Source organism: Sus scrofa, chromosome 17 (genome assembly GCF_054392235.1).
Source record: "Sus scrofa isolate SSC_HxYL_T2T_F1_AM1 chromosome 17, Sscrofa_HxYL_maternal_Yorkshire_Landrace_v2.0, whole genome shotgun sequence".
NCBI classification, from domain to species: Eukaryota; Metazoa; Chordata; class Mammalia; order Artiodactyla; family Suidae; genus Sus; species Sus scrofa.
The window spans coordinates 40,509,364-40,526,880 of record NC_139399.1 but is presented as its reverse complement, the minus strand read 5'-3'; the positions used below and the strand labels follow the sequence as shown (position 1 = coordinate 40,526,880).

The following is a 17,517-nucleotide window of genomic DNA, read 5'->3' as shown; positions in this document are numbered from 1 at the left end:
GGCGCAGTGGTTAACGAATCCGACTAGGAACCATGAGGTTGCGGGTTCGGTCCCTGCCCTTGCTCAGTGGGTTAACGATCCGGCGTTGCGGTGAGCTGTGGTGTAGGTTGCAGACGCGGCTCGGATCCCGCGTTGCTGTGGCTCTGGCGTAGGCCGGTGGCTGCAGCTCCGATTCAACCCCTAGCCTGGGAACTTCCATATGCCTCGGGAGCGGCCCAAGAAATAGCAACAACAACAACAACAACAACAAAAGACAAAAGACAAAAAAAAAAAAAAAAAAGAAATGCAGAATCGGAGTTCCCGTCGTGGCTCAGGGGTTAAAGAATCTGACTAGCATCCATAAGGACGCAGGTTCGATCCCTGGCCTTGCTCATTGGGTTAAGGATCCAGCGTTGCTGTGGTGTAGGCCAGCAGCGACTGCTCGGATTCGACCCCTAGCCTGGGAACCTCTATATGCCATGGGTGTGGCCCTAAAAAGCAAAATAAATTAATAAAATAATACAGAATCCTGGAGTTCCCTTCGTGGCTCAGTGGTTAATGAATCCGACTAGGAACCATGAGGTTGCGGGTTCCATCCCCGGCCTCACTCAGTGGGTTAAGGATTCAGAATTGCTGTGAACTGTGGAGTAGGTCGAAGACGCGGCTCGAATCTGGTGTTGCTGTGGCTCTGGCATAGGCCAGCGGCTACAGCTCCCATTCGACCCCTAGCCTGGGAACCTCCATATACCGTGGTCGTAGCCCCAGAAAAGGCAAAAAGAAAAAAAAAAAAAAGCCAGAATCCTGCACATACCTCCAGAACCAGAATCTGCATTTTGACAAGATCCGCAGAGGATTCAACCCCAGAAGATTCACCGTGCACATTAAAGGTCGAGATGCACTAGATGGAGGTTTAAAGCAGCTCCATCAAAAATGCATGAGCTTCACAGCTTTCTGAGTTTGATGGTGTTTGATGCTGTCACTGGAAATTTTATGTCAAGCCACAGAGTACACCTATGTAACATTAGGAAATTGCTATTTCATTCATCCTGGGAGAGTATATTCCTGATCTTCACCATAGGATCCTTTTGGGCTGCCCCACAGCATACAGAGTTCCCAAGCCAGGGATCAGATCAGAGCTGCAGTTGCGACCTTTGCAACTGATTTTCTTTGTAAACTAAATCATTTTTACCAAACTACCGCAGAAAATAATTTTAAAGGTAAATCACACTTAGGCTAGAAATAGAAGACTCTTTTCCATGCTTCTCTATTCCCAAGTCAACCACTTTTAGTTCTGTCTCTTACTTCTTGTATTTACCTTTATGTTTCTATCGCTATTTCTTGGATTTTTATGTTTGGATTTTATCGTGGATTTCCTGCTGTGGAATTAAGGATTTAGCTTTCCTACTACCCTTATCCCCAACACACACCAAAATACCCAGACTTATACTTTTTCCCTCTTACCATCCTCCCAAAATGAGCTAAATCACTGCAGTCAATATTCAGTGATTACACTATGACCATGTAAGTTTTATTGTTCAACTTTCTGTGTTTGCTGGAGTTAGCAATTACTTTGTTTTATCATTTTTGTTTGGTTTTCTAGGCTCCAATTGTTAATTCAATCCCAAAGCTTCCAATAGAACTGAACATTTATTTTACATCCGTCTAAAAATAGCAGATAATCAGCAGATGTCCTTCCTGGAACATCTATCTTTTGATTCCAGGCTAGGTTGCTTGCTTTGTTCATCTAGAAACACAGCTGACACCCCAAGCCTTTCTCATCATCGTTCTCCTGTATTTAACCTCACTTCTTAAAATTCTATATTGTCATCTTTCTTAGTTCAAGTCCTTATTTTTCTGAGGCACATCCTCCAGTAGCTTCCTTTAAAAAAAAAAAAATGTATACAAGGTCAAATTTTTAAGACCTTGTCTGGCTTAAAATGTCCTTATTCTACCCTCACACTTGATAGTCATTTAGACAGATATGTGTTACTAAGTTGGAATGTCGTGCTTTATTGCTTTGGGAAGAACCAGGAAAAGGCAATCAATGAATGGTCCCAAGGGCTGGTGGCATTGGCGCTATGGACTATTGAGCCCATTCCCACCAAAGGTGTCAAGGCCACCAGGCTTGAGTCTTTGTTCAGAACCCACTGGAGGCAGATGTGCACCTGGATTTTTTTTTTTTTTTTTTGGTCTTTTTGTCTTTTTAGGGCAGCACTCCAAGCATATTGAGGTTCCCAGGATAGGGGTCTAATCAGAGCTATAGCTGCCGGCCTACACCACAGCCACAGCCACAGCAACGCCACATCCAAGCCGTGTCTGCAACCTACACCACAGCTCACAGCAATGCTGGATCCTTAACCCACTGAGCAAGGCCAGGGATCAAACCTGCAACCTCATGGTTCCTAGTTGGATTCATTAACCACTGAGCCACAACGGGAACTCCGAAGCTGGATTCTTCTCTGTCTCCTCCTCTCCTGGAGGTTGTATGGCCACTGTCCTCCTACCCCTGCCCCTATCAGTTTTCCTTCAAAGTATGATATGTAAACAGGAATTAAGCTCTCTCAGTGATGACCCATTTCCACTCTCACCTCTTAAGTCTCTAAACAGAGATGTGCTGGAACTTCTGTAACCATTTACGGATTCGCAGTGGAGAGTTTTCTTTTCCCGGTGACTGACCCCTTCATACATGTTCATGTTCCCTAATTTCATCCTCAGAAGGTAAACGTAATCTCCAGTTTGGGGATTATCAGGTTATGGCCCTCTTTCATTCACCTTCTCAGTGCCATTTCTGGAATCCCAGTATCCAGAACACCTCCCGCAAACCACAGTGCTTCAAACGTCTAAAGAGGCCCCTCCTGTCAACCCCACCCCACCCCCTCTGGCCCATTTACCAGGTCATATGGGAACCCTGCCCCAGAAAGCCTCAGGTTGCTTCCTGGCAGAGTCTATCTCTGCATTCCAGGACTGCAGTTCTGAAAAATCCCCCACAAGAGCCCACTGGCATCATCCTACTCTCTGGGGAGAGAGCTGGGGACAGACTGATTGAGTCACTTGCCCCTGGACACACAGCCCAGGAAGCTCATAAGGCAAAGAAAGCAGCCCTTCCTCCCTTGGAGAGCTGCCCATACAGTGATGGGGTTAGAATGTCTTCCCAGCAACACAGATCCCCACGGGAGGGCCCTAGAGTGGACGATTAGCAAAGGCAAGAGGATGAGTCTTTAGTTCTCCAAAGTCAGGCTTCCTCCTATCAAGCCACAGCAGCTACTTAGGAGGCCAGAGCCAGCAGCAGCCCCCTCCCTACCCCAGGGCCCCCCAGGCAATAAGTCACAATGCTCCGGCTACCCAGCCCCCCAGAATGGCTGACCCAAGTGGGAGGAGATGAGGAGGGTTTGGTGGGTGGGTGTGTGGGGAGGAGGAGATTCCCGAGAAGCCCAGCTCTCCACTGCTTGAGCTCACCCTTGAGTGTCCGCCAGGGCCCCCCATCGCCCTCCCCCATGGTCTCATCCCCCAGATTCCTACCCTTCCCCATTCCTTGCTGTAACTGCCAGCTCCCTCCATGACCCAGCTCTGCTCATCCAGGCCCAAGGGCCCTGCTTATTCTATCCCAGGCCTTCCCAGGGGCCTGGGTGCTGGGGAAGGATCGGGTAGCCCAGTGGGTCCATGTGTGTCTCCTGGGGGCCCTAGCCCAGCCCAGCTCCTGGACAGTGTCCTAGGGCTGGGGGCACTGGGGCTGACAATTTGGGCCGTCTTTTCCACAACTGGCCCAGCCTCACTGCTGCTGCTGCTGCTACTCGTCAGCTTCCTGGCCTTCGATCTGCTCCACCGGTAAGTGCACAGCAGCTTAGCAGGCGGGCAGGTGCACAAGTGGTCAACCTCCCAAAGCCCAGCTGCCACCCTTTCTCGCCACAGGCCTGCAGGTCCCACCTGGCCACAGCACACACATCCACGTCTCACAGGGGGCCAGAGTCAGGGCGCCGGCGAGGGTCCGGGACAAGTGGAGGCTCTACTCCTGCCCACGGTGGGCACAGGACAACTCGCCCTCCAGGAGGCTCTGCTGATGCTGCTCTTGGGCCTGGGGCTCCTCCTGGGAGCCCGTGGCATGCCCTTGACCCTGCTAGCCCTGGCTTTCTGTCTCCATCCTTGGGCTTGAGTGTCCTCCAGAAATACACTGGCCATGCTATTTCCTCAGGCCTTCTTTCCTCCACCCTGGGCTGGGCAGATGGAAGGATACTCTTTCTCCTCCAGCCTGAACCCCAGGGGAACCTCTGCTCCCACAATAGGGACAGTGGATACCTAGGTCTGAGTCCGAGGACATCGGCCAAAACCGAGATAAAGGACAAGGAGCCCAGAGGAGGATGTGGTAGCCATCTCAGAGCCCGTAGGTTGGGGTGGCTAGTCTGGCCTCCTGGGTGGTTCTAGAGAATGAGGGTCCAGAGAGAAAGACTTGCAAGAGAGCAGAGTGGGACTGGATATCAGCCAGCAGGGAAGGGATGAGGGGATCCGGAGAGGGCTTCCCACAAGGAAGCATGAGAAACTCCCCTGCCAGTCCAGAGAGTCCATGAGAGAGGCTCAGGTAAGGCTCATGCTCACACCCTCTCTTGGCTGGACCCCACCCCAGCCCGGGTCACAATGGGGCTCCTCTGGGGAGGGTGAGGGGAGTGAGAGTGGGAGCTCAACTCTGGCTGCCAGGCCGTCCTGGGCGCTGCAAGAAGCAACATGACTTAGGTGGCTCTGCCAGGAGGTAAGACCCAGGCCCCAGCTCCAAGCCCCACCCCACCCATGCTGGTACCCTCCTGACCCCTGCTACCACCCCCACCCACCCATCCTGAGGTCCCAGGCATCTCCAGGGCTGCTCCTGCAGCTGGCCTGGCCCTCTCCCCAGGTGCACCAGCCGTGATGCAGCAGCTGCGAGTGGAGACAGATGCCACCGGAGCCGGTGAGGGGCCACAGCGTGCTGTGCCCTGGACGGCCTGGCTCACACGGGACAGCTGGGTGCGCTGGTGCATGTGCCACATGCCCCCGAGCTGGGCCCAGTGGTGGATCACATCGGGCTGGCGGCAGCCGCTGCAGCGTGTGCTGTGGGGTCTGGAAGGGATCCTCTACCTGCTGCTGGCGCTGATGCTCTGCCATGCACTCTTCACCACCGGCTCCCACCTACTGAGCTCCCTGTGGCCCGTGGTGGCTGCAGCGTGGCGCCATCTGCTGCCGGCTGTCCTGCTGCTGGCGCTCAGTGCCCTCCCCGCCCTGCTCTTCATGGCCTCCTTCCTGCTGCTGTTCTCCACGCTGCTGAGCCTCGTGGGCCTCCTCACCTCCATGTCTCACCCAGGCCTTGCTCAGGACTTGGACCAATAGAAGGGCGACCCCATCCTGCTGCCTGTGTCTGTTGAGCCCTGGCCTAGGGCCCGAGGCCCAGGGGAGAGGGAGGGCAGTGGGACCAGGGCCTTCCTGCCTCGGCAGGCTCCAGACCTTCAGTCCCTAGCTGGGGCTGGTCAGGGCCTGCTGGCAGGGTAGGGGCATCTCTCTCAAGCTGATCCTCCAGGTACTTGGTATGGGGGGCCAGGGCATAGGGCAGAAGGCTGAGCTGGGAGCAGAGCTAGGCCAGGCCACCCAAAGCTCCCACGTGCATGTGGTGACACCCCTGGGACACCCTTAGCAGCTGGCAGCATCTTTTCCTTGCAGCTGCTCAACTGTCTCCGCTTCGAGCTCACAGAGAACATCTACCTGGGTGCCCCTGGACTTGTCATTCACCCCGCCAAGCCCGTCTTTCCCCTTCCCCAGGCTCTAGAAAGAGCCCAGTGACAGAAACTTGGCTGGGAGAGGGCCGGCCAGAAGCCACATGAGACCTCAGCCAAGCCTCCTCCCAGATTTTCTGCCCATCCATTCCCCACTCCCTAGACTTCCTACCTCCTGCCTCAGTCTACATCCTCAAGTCTGGGAAATGGGCCAACAAGGGTCATGAGGTTCCCAGAGAGCACCTACGGCTTAAGACTCCCTAGGTTTGCTAGGGAAAAACAAGTCCCATTTCACCCACCTACGCAATGTGTGGCCTTCGCCAATTAATTCTTTTGAGCCTTGGTATAAAGTGGGTCCTGTCATGGAGCTGTTGTGAGTCAAAGGCAATAATACCAATGTGTGAAGGACTTTGTATAAAGGCCAACAAGCCAGAAGATAAGAAACTCTAAAGAGCAGAAAGCTTCTCCAGGGCTTCAGAGAAATGTTCTGGCATAGATACAGTTTGGACCATACAATGGTAAACAGAGGATGGATGGGTGTGAACAAGAGGTAAAAGGTTGTGTGCCATGGGAGTTCCCATCATGGCTCAGTGGTTAACGAATCCGACTAGGAACCATGAGGTTGCGGGTTCAATCCCTGGCCTCACTCAGTGGGTTAAGGATCCGGCGTTGCCGTGAGCTGTGGTGTAGGTCACAGATGTGGCTCGGATCCCGAGTTGCTGTGGCTCTGGCGTAGGCTGATTAGACTCCTGATTAGGGTCTGATTAGACTCCTAGCCTGGGAACCTCCATATGCCTCGGGGGCAGCCCAAGAAATGGCAAAAAAAGACCAAAAAAACAAACAAAAAAAAAAGGTTGTATGCCATGAAGTCTCAAAATACGCCGATGTTGAACTCTTCTGATTGTGAAATGCTTGGGGCTGGGCCTTGGTGCCAGGAGATGCTTGCCCGGCTGTGTGAGTGGGAAAACCATAGCCCATGGGTTTCTAAACCAACCCCAAAAGCTGCTTCCAGCCCCCAAGAGGGCCTTGGAAAATGACATCCCTTCGTGCCCAGGATGCTGCCTGTTCACCCATCAGCTCACCCTCCAAACAAAACAGTAGGCGATGAGTTCTTACAAGTAAGGCACTTTATAGATAGCTAAGACCCACCACACCACAAACTGCAGCTACACTGTTACTCTCCCATTTGGAGGTGAGAAGTCAGCCACAAAATAGCAACTGGCAAGGGCAAGGCCAGGTTGTTTGAGTCCTAATTCACTCTAATGGGGAAAGCGATGGAGGAAATATAGCCTAACTGAAAACCTCAGGGCTTCTCAATGCCTGTTCTTAAAGTTTCTGTCAGCGATGAAGCCAGGATACCAGTCTTGAGTCCCTCATTGACTTGGCTGTACATTGCTGGCCATGGACATCACTCAGGAGCCTTGGGGTCATTCTGATTAAGAGAGGAGGTTTAAAGAGTTCCCCTCGTGGCTCAGCCATTAACACACCCAACTAGCATCCATGATGACTCGAGTTGGCTCTCTGGCTTTGCTCAGTCGGTTAAGGATCCGGCGTTGCTGTGACCTGTGGCGTAGGTCAAGGATGTGGCTCGGATTCCACGTTGCTGTGGCTGTGGCATAGGCCGGCGGCCTCAGCTCTCCACTTTGACCCCTAGCCTGGGAACCTCCATATGCAATGGGTACAGCCCTAAAAAAGCAAAAGAAAAGGTGGGGGGCAAGACCAGACACACTGGGGGTTCGGATTTTGGCAGGAGCAAGGAGAAGGCCTTCCTCTCTTCCCCACACACCTCCTGCATTGCTTGGTGTGGGGTAAGGTGGCACAGCCAGACTGGAGCCAGCAGACGGGTAATACTTACCGAATTAAATCAATGCATACCCTATGACCCAGAAGGCAAAAATGAATACTCACAGAGGCCCATAATGGCCTAACTCCTCAACGTATGGTCCCAGGATCAGGAATATAGACATCACCTGGAAACCGGCTAGCAATGAAGAGTCTCAGGCCCCATTCCAGACCTGATGAATCAGAGCCTGTGTTTTGACGAGACTCCCAGGTGACACAGGTGCACACTGTTGGAGAAGGGCTCCAGGTGAGAAGATGTTGCCACCTTTGAGAATGGTGACTGCAGGACATGGAAAAGTTAAAATACAGTGAATAAACACTTGGAGAAGAGGCAGCAGCTAGAAGGGGTGGAAGCCATCTGGACTGATCTTGAAAGTGTAGCGTTGAGAAGAAGCTGAATGAGAAATAATACAATTCTTTTTATGCAAATTTAAAATGCATGGCAGGGTTCCAGCTGTGGCATGGTGAGTTAAGGATCTGGCTTGTCTCTGCAGCAGCTCGGGTCACTGCTGAGGCGTGGTTTCCATCCCTGCCCAGCACTGTGCGTTAAGAATCCTGTGTTGCCACAACTGCGGTGTAAATCGCAGCCCAGCCGTGGCTCAGATTCCATCCCTGGCACAGGAATTTCCATACGCCAAGGGTGTGCCCCACCAAGAAAAAAAATGCATGCTAGCAAAACCAACTTTTTTTGTTTTAAGTAAGAACAAAAACAGAATGGAATGGCCAATTCCAGGGCCAGGCAAATGAGAGTGGAGCATACAGATTAAAGGGAATAGAGTGAGGGACCTTGCAGACACAAACATACGTATATATCATGAACATAATACCATTATGAAATGAAATATAGACAAAGTCATCCGTTTAGATTTAAAATGCTTTAAAATGTAAGCCTGGGGTGAATGAGCATGCTAGAATATAGTTCTAAGCATTTCTGTTTGGGCCAAGAAGGGAGAGCTGTCCCACTGGCCTGGTAACCTAGGCGGTTGGGTGGGTTTATTTGCCGGCCCTTCCCCTCCCGACCCGGAAGCTCACTCAGATGGGCTGGGGTAGGGGTGGGGATCAAGTAACCAGTGGGGCCTGGCCAGGAAAAGAATGCGATTAGGCGGAGCAGAAGAAACGCGCGGAGGAGGTGTCCAGCCGCCCAGGGCCTTGCATCTGAGAAAGCAGAGAGGGGATTCAGAGCCGCACCCCCGCATTCACGTTCCCTGGGGGCGCCTAGGAGCAGGAGCTCCCAGTAGGACTTTGCTCTGCCCACAAGGACCAGGGAGCAACGAGTAGGCGCCTTCGGGACGCGGAGGGTCTGGGAGGGCAGAGTCAAGAGGGCTCTTAAGGATGGGGCCTCCATTTGAGATGGAGTTGTCTGTGGCCACCCTGGAGGGCAGGAGAGGGGTCCCTGGAACGAGGCGGTGCTGCGCTGGGAAAACCGCTCAGGGCCAGCAAGGGGGAGCCGGGAGAGGGTGCTCCCATTCAGACCCGTGCTCAGCGGGGGTCGGGGGAGTGGGCGGCTCAGTCATTCGCTTCGGGGGAGGGGAGCCGCAGGCCTCAGAGGAGGGGGGCGGCGACTGGATCCTGGGGTCTGGGAAGGCGGAGGAGGCGGCCTGCGCTGCGCTGCGCTGCGCTGGGAGGTCGCCCCAGGAGCGGGACCCTGCGTAGTCCCCTAGGCTCAGGTGCCCGGGAGAGAAGTCGGGGCGACCACTGGAGAACGCCGAGCTGACGGGTAGACCGCGGAGGCAGAGCGGGGTGGGCAAGGATCTGGCGTGGGGAGGACACCCCGAGCCAGGCCAGGGATCGGAGGGCTGTGGGCACCCACACAGGGAAGGCGCTTGCCATCCTCGTCAACGACACCCTCCCTCCCCCACCCTTGGAATCGCAGCCTTAGGATTCTGTGCGAGGCGCTCCGTCCTGGCAGAGATCTCCAGCTCTGGTTAACCCAGTCGGACTCAGGGGTTGTGGGAAGGGAAAGATGCGGGGGACGGGTGTCTCAAGAGCCGAGACACCGGTAGTGGGGGAGAGGGTAGATCCTGGGGCCCTGGAGAAGCATCTCTGGCCCATTGTCTTTCCAGTGGAGACTTTACTGACTCCTCGATTTCTCCTTAACCCAAATCTCTAGACTGGGTCCCCCAGCCAGAAACCAAGAGGCATCGAGGCCAGAGCTCATGAGCATCCTGGAGAAGGGAGAGCCCAAACTAGCAGGCTTCACCTTCTGGGACTGCTGTCCTCACCCTAGTCTATTATTCCATTCTTCCTGGGGTAAAGAGCTGTCTTTTGTCTTTTGTGAGGTTCTATGAGGATCTGGAGGCAACCAACTTTGGACAAGCTATTTTCTTTATTCTTCCTTTTTTTTTTTTAGGCCTGGACCATGGTGAGTGGAAGTTCCCAGCCGGGATCTTACCACAGCGGTGACAAGGCCAGATCCTTAACCCACTGAATCACCAGGGAACTCTTGGAAAACTATTTTCTGCTGAGCAAATATCTCTATTGCCTTTCAAATATTTTCCATCTTAAAAATAAAACCTTGGGAATTCCTGTTGTGGCTCAGGGGTTAACGAACCCGACTAGTATCCATAAGGAGGCAGGTTCGACCCCTGGCCTCCATCAGTGGGTTAAGGATCTGGCATTGCCAGGAGCTATGGTCTAGGTCACAGACGCTGCTAGGATTCCGCATTGCTGTGGCTTTGATGTAGGCTGGCAGCTACAGCTCCGGTTCGACCCTTAGCCTGAGAATTTCCATATCCTGTGGGTTCCACTCTAAAAAAAAAAAAAAAAAAAAGGCAAAAATAAATAACTTAAGAACTGGAGTTTTTACAGTAGTTTTTGGCTTGTGTCTTCAAATGTGTAACCAAAAATACAATTTTTTAAAATTGACATGTGATACTGTATACTTGCAAAGTATTTGTAACATATGTGAAAGTTGCGAAGACCACATCCATCTAAAAACCACATGGTATGAGGATAGGGCCTCTTCCTTTGGGTTCATCCTGACTATACGAGCTGGAATTCCCAGACACTAGCATGTGGAATTGCTGTTTACAGGTACCTTTGGCTTGATCCTCATTTTAAAAGAACTACTTCTAAATTTTCACCACTAAGACTTACTGTGGAGTTTCAATAGTTAAATTTTATCCAGGGACAATGAAGCACACTGAACAGTCTCAAGGTGCTTACAGTATAAGAATTCCAGAATTGGGATGGGGTTGGAAGTGGGAAAGCCTAGGAAAGACTCAGTAGGGAAGGTGACAGGGATTTCTTAGAGACTAGAATGGGAAGCAAAAGAGAGGGGCTCTGTGAGGCTTGGTAACTCATTCCTTTTTTCCACAGATCAGCCCCGAGGTACAGTTTCCCCCAGAAACACCGAGAAACCTGATTCAGAGGTGTAAACAGAGAAAAGGGTTTGGGGCAAAGGCAGGAAGGAATGAACAAGGAATTGGGCAACCTAACGAGAAAAAAAATCAATTTTGCCGTAAAAATTATCTAAACCCTTACCCCTCCAACAAGAAGCTTTCTTTCATTTTTGCGCATTCTCTTCCACTTTTTGCCTATACCAGAGAAAACCAGGCTCATTTCAGGCACTGTCTTATTTGATTCTCAACAGCCCTGAGGATGTTGCTCTCAAGAGAGTTTTATCAACTCATGTTATCTATACCAGTTTCCCAGCACCAGTGTGTGTTAATTTAATAGCTTTCCTCCATTTGCACTTAGATTTCTAGCAAGGATCAACACTTTTTTGATTTTTCATTTCCATTTGCATGAACATCCTTCGACAAAGTACCATTTCAATAACAAGCATGGAAAGTAAATGCCCGAACTCTGCATCCCTCTCTTCCTCTCAATTCTACTTGAAAATTATTTAATAGGTCTCTGTTTTTCCTTACTTCCTGTCTCACATCACTTATCAGCCCACTGCCATGCGCCATCCCCTACTCCACACTACCACTGAGCCCACGCTGCACCCTTGATGGTAGCAGAGTCACAAACCTAGGGTCAAGATCACTTGTCAAAGCTGAGATGCTGCACTCTTTCATTCTTAACGTAGGAAGTTTGGCACAACTCCCTACCCCATCTGAGAATTCTCCCTCAACTTCCCCTCTAACTGCCCACCCACTAGAGGAGTTGGCCTGTGATTGCTTAGCTCCCCTTCCACATTATATTAAATAATGGGTTTCTAAACAGTCTCCCACCAGGGCTTGGGAGCTTCTTGTTTAGTGCCAACCACTTATTGAGTGTCTAGCATGTCCCAAGAATTGTGTAAGGTATGTATCGATCTCCAGGGGTAGGTGAACACACACATGAACATGTGAGGCCTGCAAAACTTTCCCCACCTGCAAAGTAGTACAGGTGAGAACTAGCCATACCCCAAACTCCATAGAACATATTGACATTTTCAGAGTTCTCATCGTGACTCAGTGGAAACGAATCTGACCAACATCCATGAGGACACAGATTCTACCTCTGGCCTCACTCAGTGGGTTAAGAATCTGGCGTTGCCATGAGCTGTGGTGTAGGTCACAGACACAGCTTAGATCTGGCTGTAGGTGTAGGCTGGCAGCTACAGCTCTGATTCGACTCCTGGCCTGGGAACCTCCATCTGCCATGGGTGTGGCCCTAAAAAGGCAAAAAACCATAAATATAGTGACAATTTCAACTCAGCCCTTGATATTTCCCAATCCCAAAGAATTGCTGACAACAGAAAATCCCTTCCAGGATCTTTGTTAAGTACATACATGCTCTGGGGAGGGAGTAAATGAGTGTGTGCAACAGCAGGAACGATGCCGTCACTGATTCCTGAACAGTGTGAATTGAAAGGTCCAAAGATGGAGAGAGCCTAGAGGCACCCTCCCCAGTTCTTAAGATCATGGTTGGGAGACCCACTCCCTCACACAGAAAGATGCCACTCTGTTCTTCCATGCCTTTATTGGTGACAGTGATGGACAACAACAATGGCAGGCACAGCAGACACCCTGGCCCAGCACCTGGGGTGGCAAGCAAGCCCTGCAGGGCCGCGGGCACATCCAGCTCTCGCACAAGGGCCAGTCTACCCAGGCCATGTCCCCGAATGGGCAGGAGGCCGTCTGTCCAGTTTGTACGTGTGGATCAGCCTGTCTGAGTGTCTGAGCCGCTGTCGGCAGGGCACCCCCATCCTCGGCACATGATAGGGGCTGTTGTGAACACAACGTGGCATCCCCCGGTGGACCACAGGGCCCCGGTGCTGACCATGGGGGACAGAGCTGGCGACCGGTGGAGGCAGGGGGGCAGGCCCAAAGTTCACTCCAGGGCCACATCCTACAAAAGAACCAGCCATTATCAGAGTGGGCTTCTGGCCAGGGTGAACCCAGCTCTGCCTTCAGGCAGCTCTGGTCCTCTAAGGTGAGTTCTCTGGATTTCTGTTTCCCCACTTGCAAAATGGCAATACCACATCCTCCACCTCCAAGTCAGGAAACGTGACAACCAATGAGCTAATCGATGAGCTACAGATGCTGTTCCAGACTCAGCTGTGACTGACCCCAGTCCTAGGGGGCATAAGGGCTACCCAACTCCTCTCAGCCCACCTGGACACTGAGGCTAGACTGGGGGAGGCTCAAAGGGAGGCTGGAAAAGGTGGGATGGAAGGTTGCAGAGGCACCTACCTAAATGGGGTGGCATCGAGAAGTCTTCTGTTGGATTATAATTGAAGAATTCATGGGGTGGGAAGGGCTGGCCTGGGAAAAAAGGGGGCTCCTGGGGCAGGGGTGGAAACAGAGGAAGTGGGGAGGGCTGAGGAAGAGGGGAGGGAAAAGGCATGGGAGGGGGCAAGGAAGAGGGCGGGGGCAAGGCCAGCTGCTCCCCGAAGTCTGGGGGCTGCCCCTGGCTCCCCCGGAAGAGATGATCCGGCTCTGGCCAGTCCTCAGTCCATGGGTCTAGGAACGGGATGGTTGTGTTAGGCAGGCCTGGGGGCCGGGCTGCCCTGACCTCTGGCTGTCCACATTTCTAAACCTCTACTCCCTCCTCTGGAAGAACAGATCTCCTCACCCCCTCACATTTCAGGCCACACCCAAGCTGTGCTCCTTCTTTTCCTGCCTTACGCAAGTGTCAGTGGATCTGCCTTTGTTCTGGCCTCATGCTCCCCGTGAAGCCTCTTCCTTTGGTGCCCAGATCCTGTATCTTTAGCTTTTTCCTCTCCTGGCTCTTCCCCACCGACCAATACGCAAGATTAGTACTAAGTCTTCTCTCTAAAAACAAAGACCCTGTCACTTCCTTCTCCCAGAGGTCCCCTGCTCCTTTCAAACTTCCTCAACAAAGAGTATTCTGCCGGGTTGACATTCCCTCACCAACTTACCAACTGCTCCCTGCCTCTTTGAGCCCTACGCCACGCCTTCGACACCTCTACTAAACGAAGCCACTTCCTCTCTTCTTGACTCTCACACGACATGGCCAGCAGCCTCTGCCCTCCCTGTGTCCCCAACCTCATCTCTTTTTGTCTCCTCCATGAGCCCCTTTTCCCTTCCGATTCCAAAACACAGCCATTGTTTTGCTCCCTCTGTCAAGGGTGGCGTTCATGCCCTCAGCTGCCATCTCCCTGTGGGGTCCCACCAACCCCAAATCCACTCAACATCTCCACCGTACCTCAAAGACATCTGCCCTGACCAAATGCGCCAACTCACCCTCCCACCCAACTCTTCCTTTTGATGTTCCTATTTCTGTGGCTCCAAACTGGGTTCAGGAGACCTGAGTCACACCGCAAACGAGCCTTCCAGCCGAGAGAACATCCCTTCCTTGATTGGGGATCAGCTCTCCCATCTAAAGACAAGCAAGGAACTTGGACCATTATATAATCAAAGTCCTGATGCACCGCCCAGTGTTCCAACTTCAGGCTACTAAGTCCTGAAAGTGACATTTTCGGCCTGTTTGTGCCCCACACCCTCTAACACTCCTACGGCCTTCAAACATGACTCGTGTTTCCAGCTGAAGAAACACTATGTTGTACGTACTATGTACACAGCAATCACGCTAGACACTGAGGCCAGGAAGTTCTCAACAAGTGAGGCAGGAACCTTGCCCTTGGCAGACATGATCCAGGGCAGAAGCAGACATGGAACAAGCACCCATGAGGTCTCCTCTATGAGCAGGCAGGACTGAGAGGCTGACAGCACCAGCCAAGGGGCATCATTGCTCTGTCCCACTGCCTGGATTGCCTTTCCTTTAATTCTTTCTACCTCCCACATCCATTCCTATCGAAGAGTACCCCCACTCCTTGCCTGTTCATCTGTAGGACAGGAGTATTTGGCAAACTGCCTTGTGAGCGCAATGCTCATATAAGCTCATTCCTGTACACAGAGGTGACTACAGAGCCAGAAGAGCCCATACAGAAACCCAGAGCATAAGGAAGGAGCACTCAGGGTCCACAACAGTCCTTCAAGGGGCCTCTCCTCCACCTAAGATCTCTATCCTGTTGTGTCTGAGCCCTGTGCTCTGAGGGCCCTCTTTGCATCCCTCTCCTCCCCACCCGTGGTAGGGCTCACCAGGCGGATAGTCACGCTTGGGCAGCTCCACACCCCAGGCATCTGCCACATGGGTCAGAAGCAAGTGGGAGAGGTGGCGGTGGGCATGCTGGTCCCAGTGGATGCCATCCCGGTGACGGTGCCGCACTGCATGTCGGAAATGAAAGTGGAGGTCCAGGACATCGAAGCAGTGATCCCCAGCCAGTGTGGCGCTGTAGAAATTCCCTTCAACCACGTCTCGCCGCAGAGAGCCCGCCAGGGGCTGGAGCTGAGCGAGAAAGTACAGCATCTAAGAGCCACAGAATGAAGCAGGATCGGAAGGAAGGGTCCTCCGTCCTGAGGGGCCCTGGTCACTTGCCTCAGGCAGAAGGAAACCCCCAGTGACACGCTCCCCTAGGGGCATTGCCATGTTCCACACCAGCAGGCAGGAGTCTGGCAACACCTGGTCCATGCGCACGAACACCCGCTCCAGGTTCTCTCGGTAGGCCTCCATTGAGCAGCGGCCGTACCTGTCGAATAGCACAAAGGGTGGGCAAGAGCATAGGAGTGGCCTCTGAGCCACGCCTCCCTTCCTCCCTCCCATCAGGATTTGCCTCTCCCCCTCCCCCAAACCTGGAGAGATCCCAGAGGCAGGAATTGATGATCACTAGGTCTGGGGCAGGCCCACAGGTCAGCTCCTCCAGGACTCCCTCGAGGTACTCGGAGTAAACACGGGTGAGGAAGTAGAAGCGCACAAGGTGGTGACCAGAACCCGAGCAGAACTGGCGGACCTCCCGATACTGCGTCCCATTGTGCAGTTCGCCCAGCTGACCTCCAGCCACCAGCTGGTCCTGTTCAAAGCTCAGCTCCCCCTGCCCACCCCCCCGCACAAGCTGGTCAGACCCAGGCCAGAAGGAGGAGGACCCTACCAGGCCAGGATCTGGGCCTGCCCATCACTGGCATGGCCACCAAACGTCCCTCACCTTGGCTTTCAGCTGGGCAGCTGTGAGCAGTGAGTCTTTCTGGAGCAGGAGCACTAGGTCCTTATACACAGCCCGCTGGACTGCAGGGAGACCGAGATCCTGAGGCTGAGAAAGGCCTCACTCCATCCCAGCTCCTTCCAAATCCAGGCCTCCCATCATCCCAGGGCTGGGACTGCCCAAGACCACCTTTGTGGAGGGTTAACTTAGAGGCAGGAGAAAAGGTGAGGTTACAAAGTCCTGGCATTGCCCAGTTACCTCTAGCTGTACACCACTCCTCAACTTAATATGCAGTGACCCAAGATCACCTGGTAGAAGTAAGTCTGTCAAGTCACCCAAGAGACAAATACAACCCACCGCTTCCATGAGGGGAATTTGTGGAGGACTGTCAGGAAGAAAAATGCTGAGCAAGGAAGGGGTGAAAAGCTTGACAAGCTACATCTGTCAGGACATCTACAGAAGTCGTTGGGAAAATGAAAAGAGAAAACCTAGTGGACTGGAACAGACTAAGGATCAGGAAGGAAGTTTGAGATGGTGACAAAGGGGCCAGATGCAGAAAACAGGCTGCAGGTGCGGGACTGGGAAGTGTGATTCTAGAAGGGCACTCACTTGAGTCCCCCAAGATGACCACGAACTTGTTGTGTAGTAGCTGCTGGACTTCCGAGGCCTGGAAATGGACCATGGTGCTTCGCAGCCGGCGGCGCGGCTCGTTGTTCTCCAGGCAGAAGACCATGCCGCCGCAAGAACGACGGGCTGCAGGGAGTGGCCACTAAGCCACGAGAGGGCCAGCACTCAGGGCAGGTTGGCCTCACAGCCCACCCCGAGGTAAATGAGACCTGCTCTGGCCCTTCTCGGGGTGCTCAGGGCTACAGGGTCCAGGTGGAGGCAGCAGAGTGGGGTCCATGGTGGCACCGGCCTCCATACACTTGGCACAGGAGGTCGCCAGGCCCTTGGGCCTCGCGTACACCGAAGCGCTTCCAGAGCCGCGCCACCCTGCGCACTGCCTTGTGCCCGCCGCCTCCCCGCGCATGCGCGTGCGCTCTCTCGCGCCAATTACCGAGTCCCGGGGCTCCGCGCCGTTCACCAGCTACCCGGGCAGGCCCGCCAGCGCGCCTTGCCCGCGGCGGGCTCAGGGCTGGATTTCATGTTCCCGCGCCCGAGGAGGCCGATCGGTTCAGCACTGCCTCTGCCCCGCAGGGGCTGTGCGCCCCGGTTAGCGGTCGGTGCGAGGCCCGACGCCCAGCGCTCTCCATGCAGGAGTCGCGGAGGCCCGACGGCGCCTCGGGCCTCCGGACCCCAGGCGGCGACGTTCACAACTCCCACTTCCGGTCACCCATGTCCCGCCCTGCCCGACCCCGCAACACCCGAGGGGACGATAGTGCGGCGGGGCGAGCCGCCGCAGGGAGCAGGAGCCAGGGCCGGGCCCGCCCGGGCGGCCGCCAGGCCCGGGCGTGGGCGGGGACGCGGCCGCAGCCAAGTGCAGCCGCCCACAGTGGGGATGGTTGTGGCGGCAGCCTAGCCACGTGACCC

At 53.6% G+C, this 17,517-nt stretch overlaps 3 protein-coding genes and 1 long non-coding RNA gene across 11 annotated transcripts in view; 2 read left to right on the top strand and 2 right to left on the bottom strand.

Annotated features, from left to right (window-relative positions):
• The window catches only part of LOC146395233 (uncharacterized), a 301,554-nt gene that overhangs the window by 127,260 nt on the left and 156,777 nt on the right, over positions 1 to 17,517 (bottom strand). The gene's annotated exons all lie outside the window — the stretch shown is intronic.
• On the top strand, positions 3,317 to 4,162 carry C17H20orf141 (chromosome 17 C20orf141 homolog). The gene is made up of 2 exons (XM_003134332.5): positions 3,317 to 3,804; positions 3,889 to 4,162. Exons 1-2 carry the CDS (start codon positions 3,536 to 3,538, stop codon positions 4,127 to 4,129), a joined length of 510 nt encoding a protein of 169 aa, XP_003134380.1. The 5' UTR covers positions 3,317 to 3,535; the 3' UTR covers positions 4,130 to 4,162.
• On the top strand, positions 4,611 to 6,013 carry TMEM239 (transmembrane protein 239). The gene is made up of 2 exons (XM_085003464.1): positions 4,611 to 4,720; positions 4,862 to 6,013. The coding sequence occupies exon 2, from the start codon at positions 4,876 to 4,878 to the stop codon at positions 5,329 to 5,331; it is 456 nt and encodes a 151-aa protein (XP_084859590.1). The 5' UTR covers positions 4,611 to 4,720; positions 4,862 to 4,875; the 3' UTR covers positions 5,332 to 6,013.
• Positions 12,448 to 17,466, bottom strand: PCED1A (PC-esterase domain containing 1A). 8 transcript variants are annotated; one of them, XR_014831768.1, is made up of 9 exons: positions 17,045 to 17,466; positions 16,597 to 16,756; positions 15,991 to 16,070; positions 15,641 to 15,879; positions 15,387 to 15,537; positions 15,050 to 15,296; positions 14,192 to 14,327; positions 13,178 to 13,447; positions 12,448 to 12,833 (listed from the first exon to the last, which is right to left on the bottom strand). XR_014831768.1 is itself a non-coding variant. In XM_085002786.1 (8 exons), exons 5-8 carry the CDS (start codon positions 15,519 to 15,521, stop codon positions 12,586 to 12,588), a joined length of 900 nt encoding a protein of 299 aa, XP_084858912.1. In that variant the 5' UTR covers positions 15,522 to 15,537; positions 15,641 to 15,879; positions 15,991 to 16,192; positions 16,597 to 16,756; positions 17,045 to 17,466; the 3' UTR covers positions 12,448 to 12,585.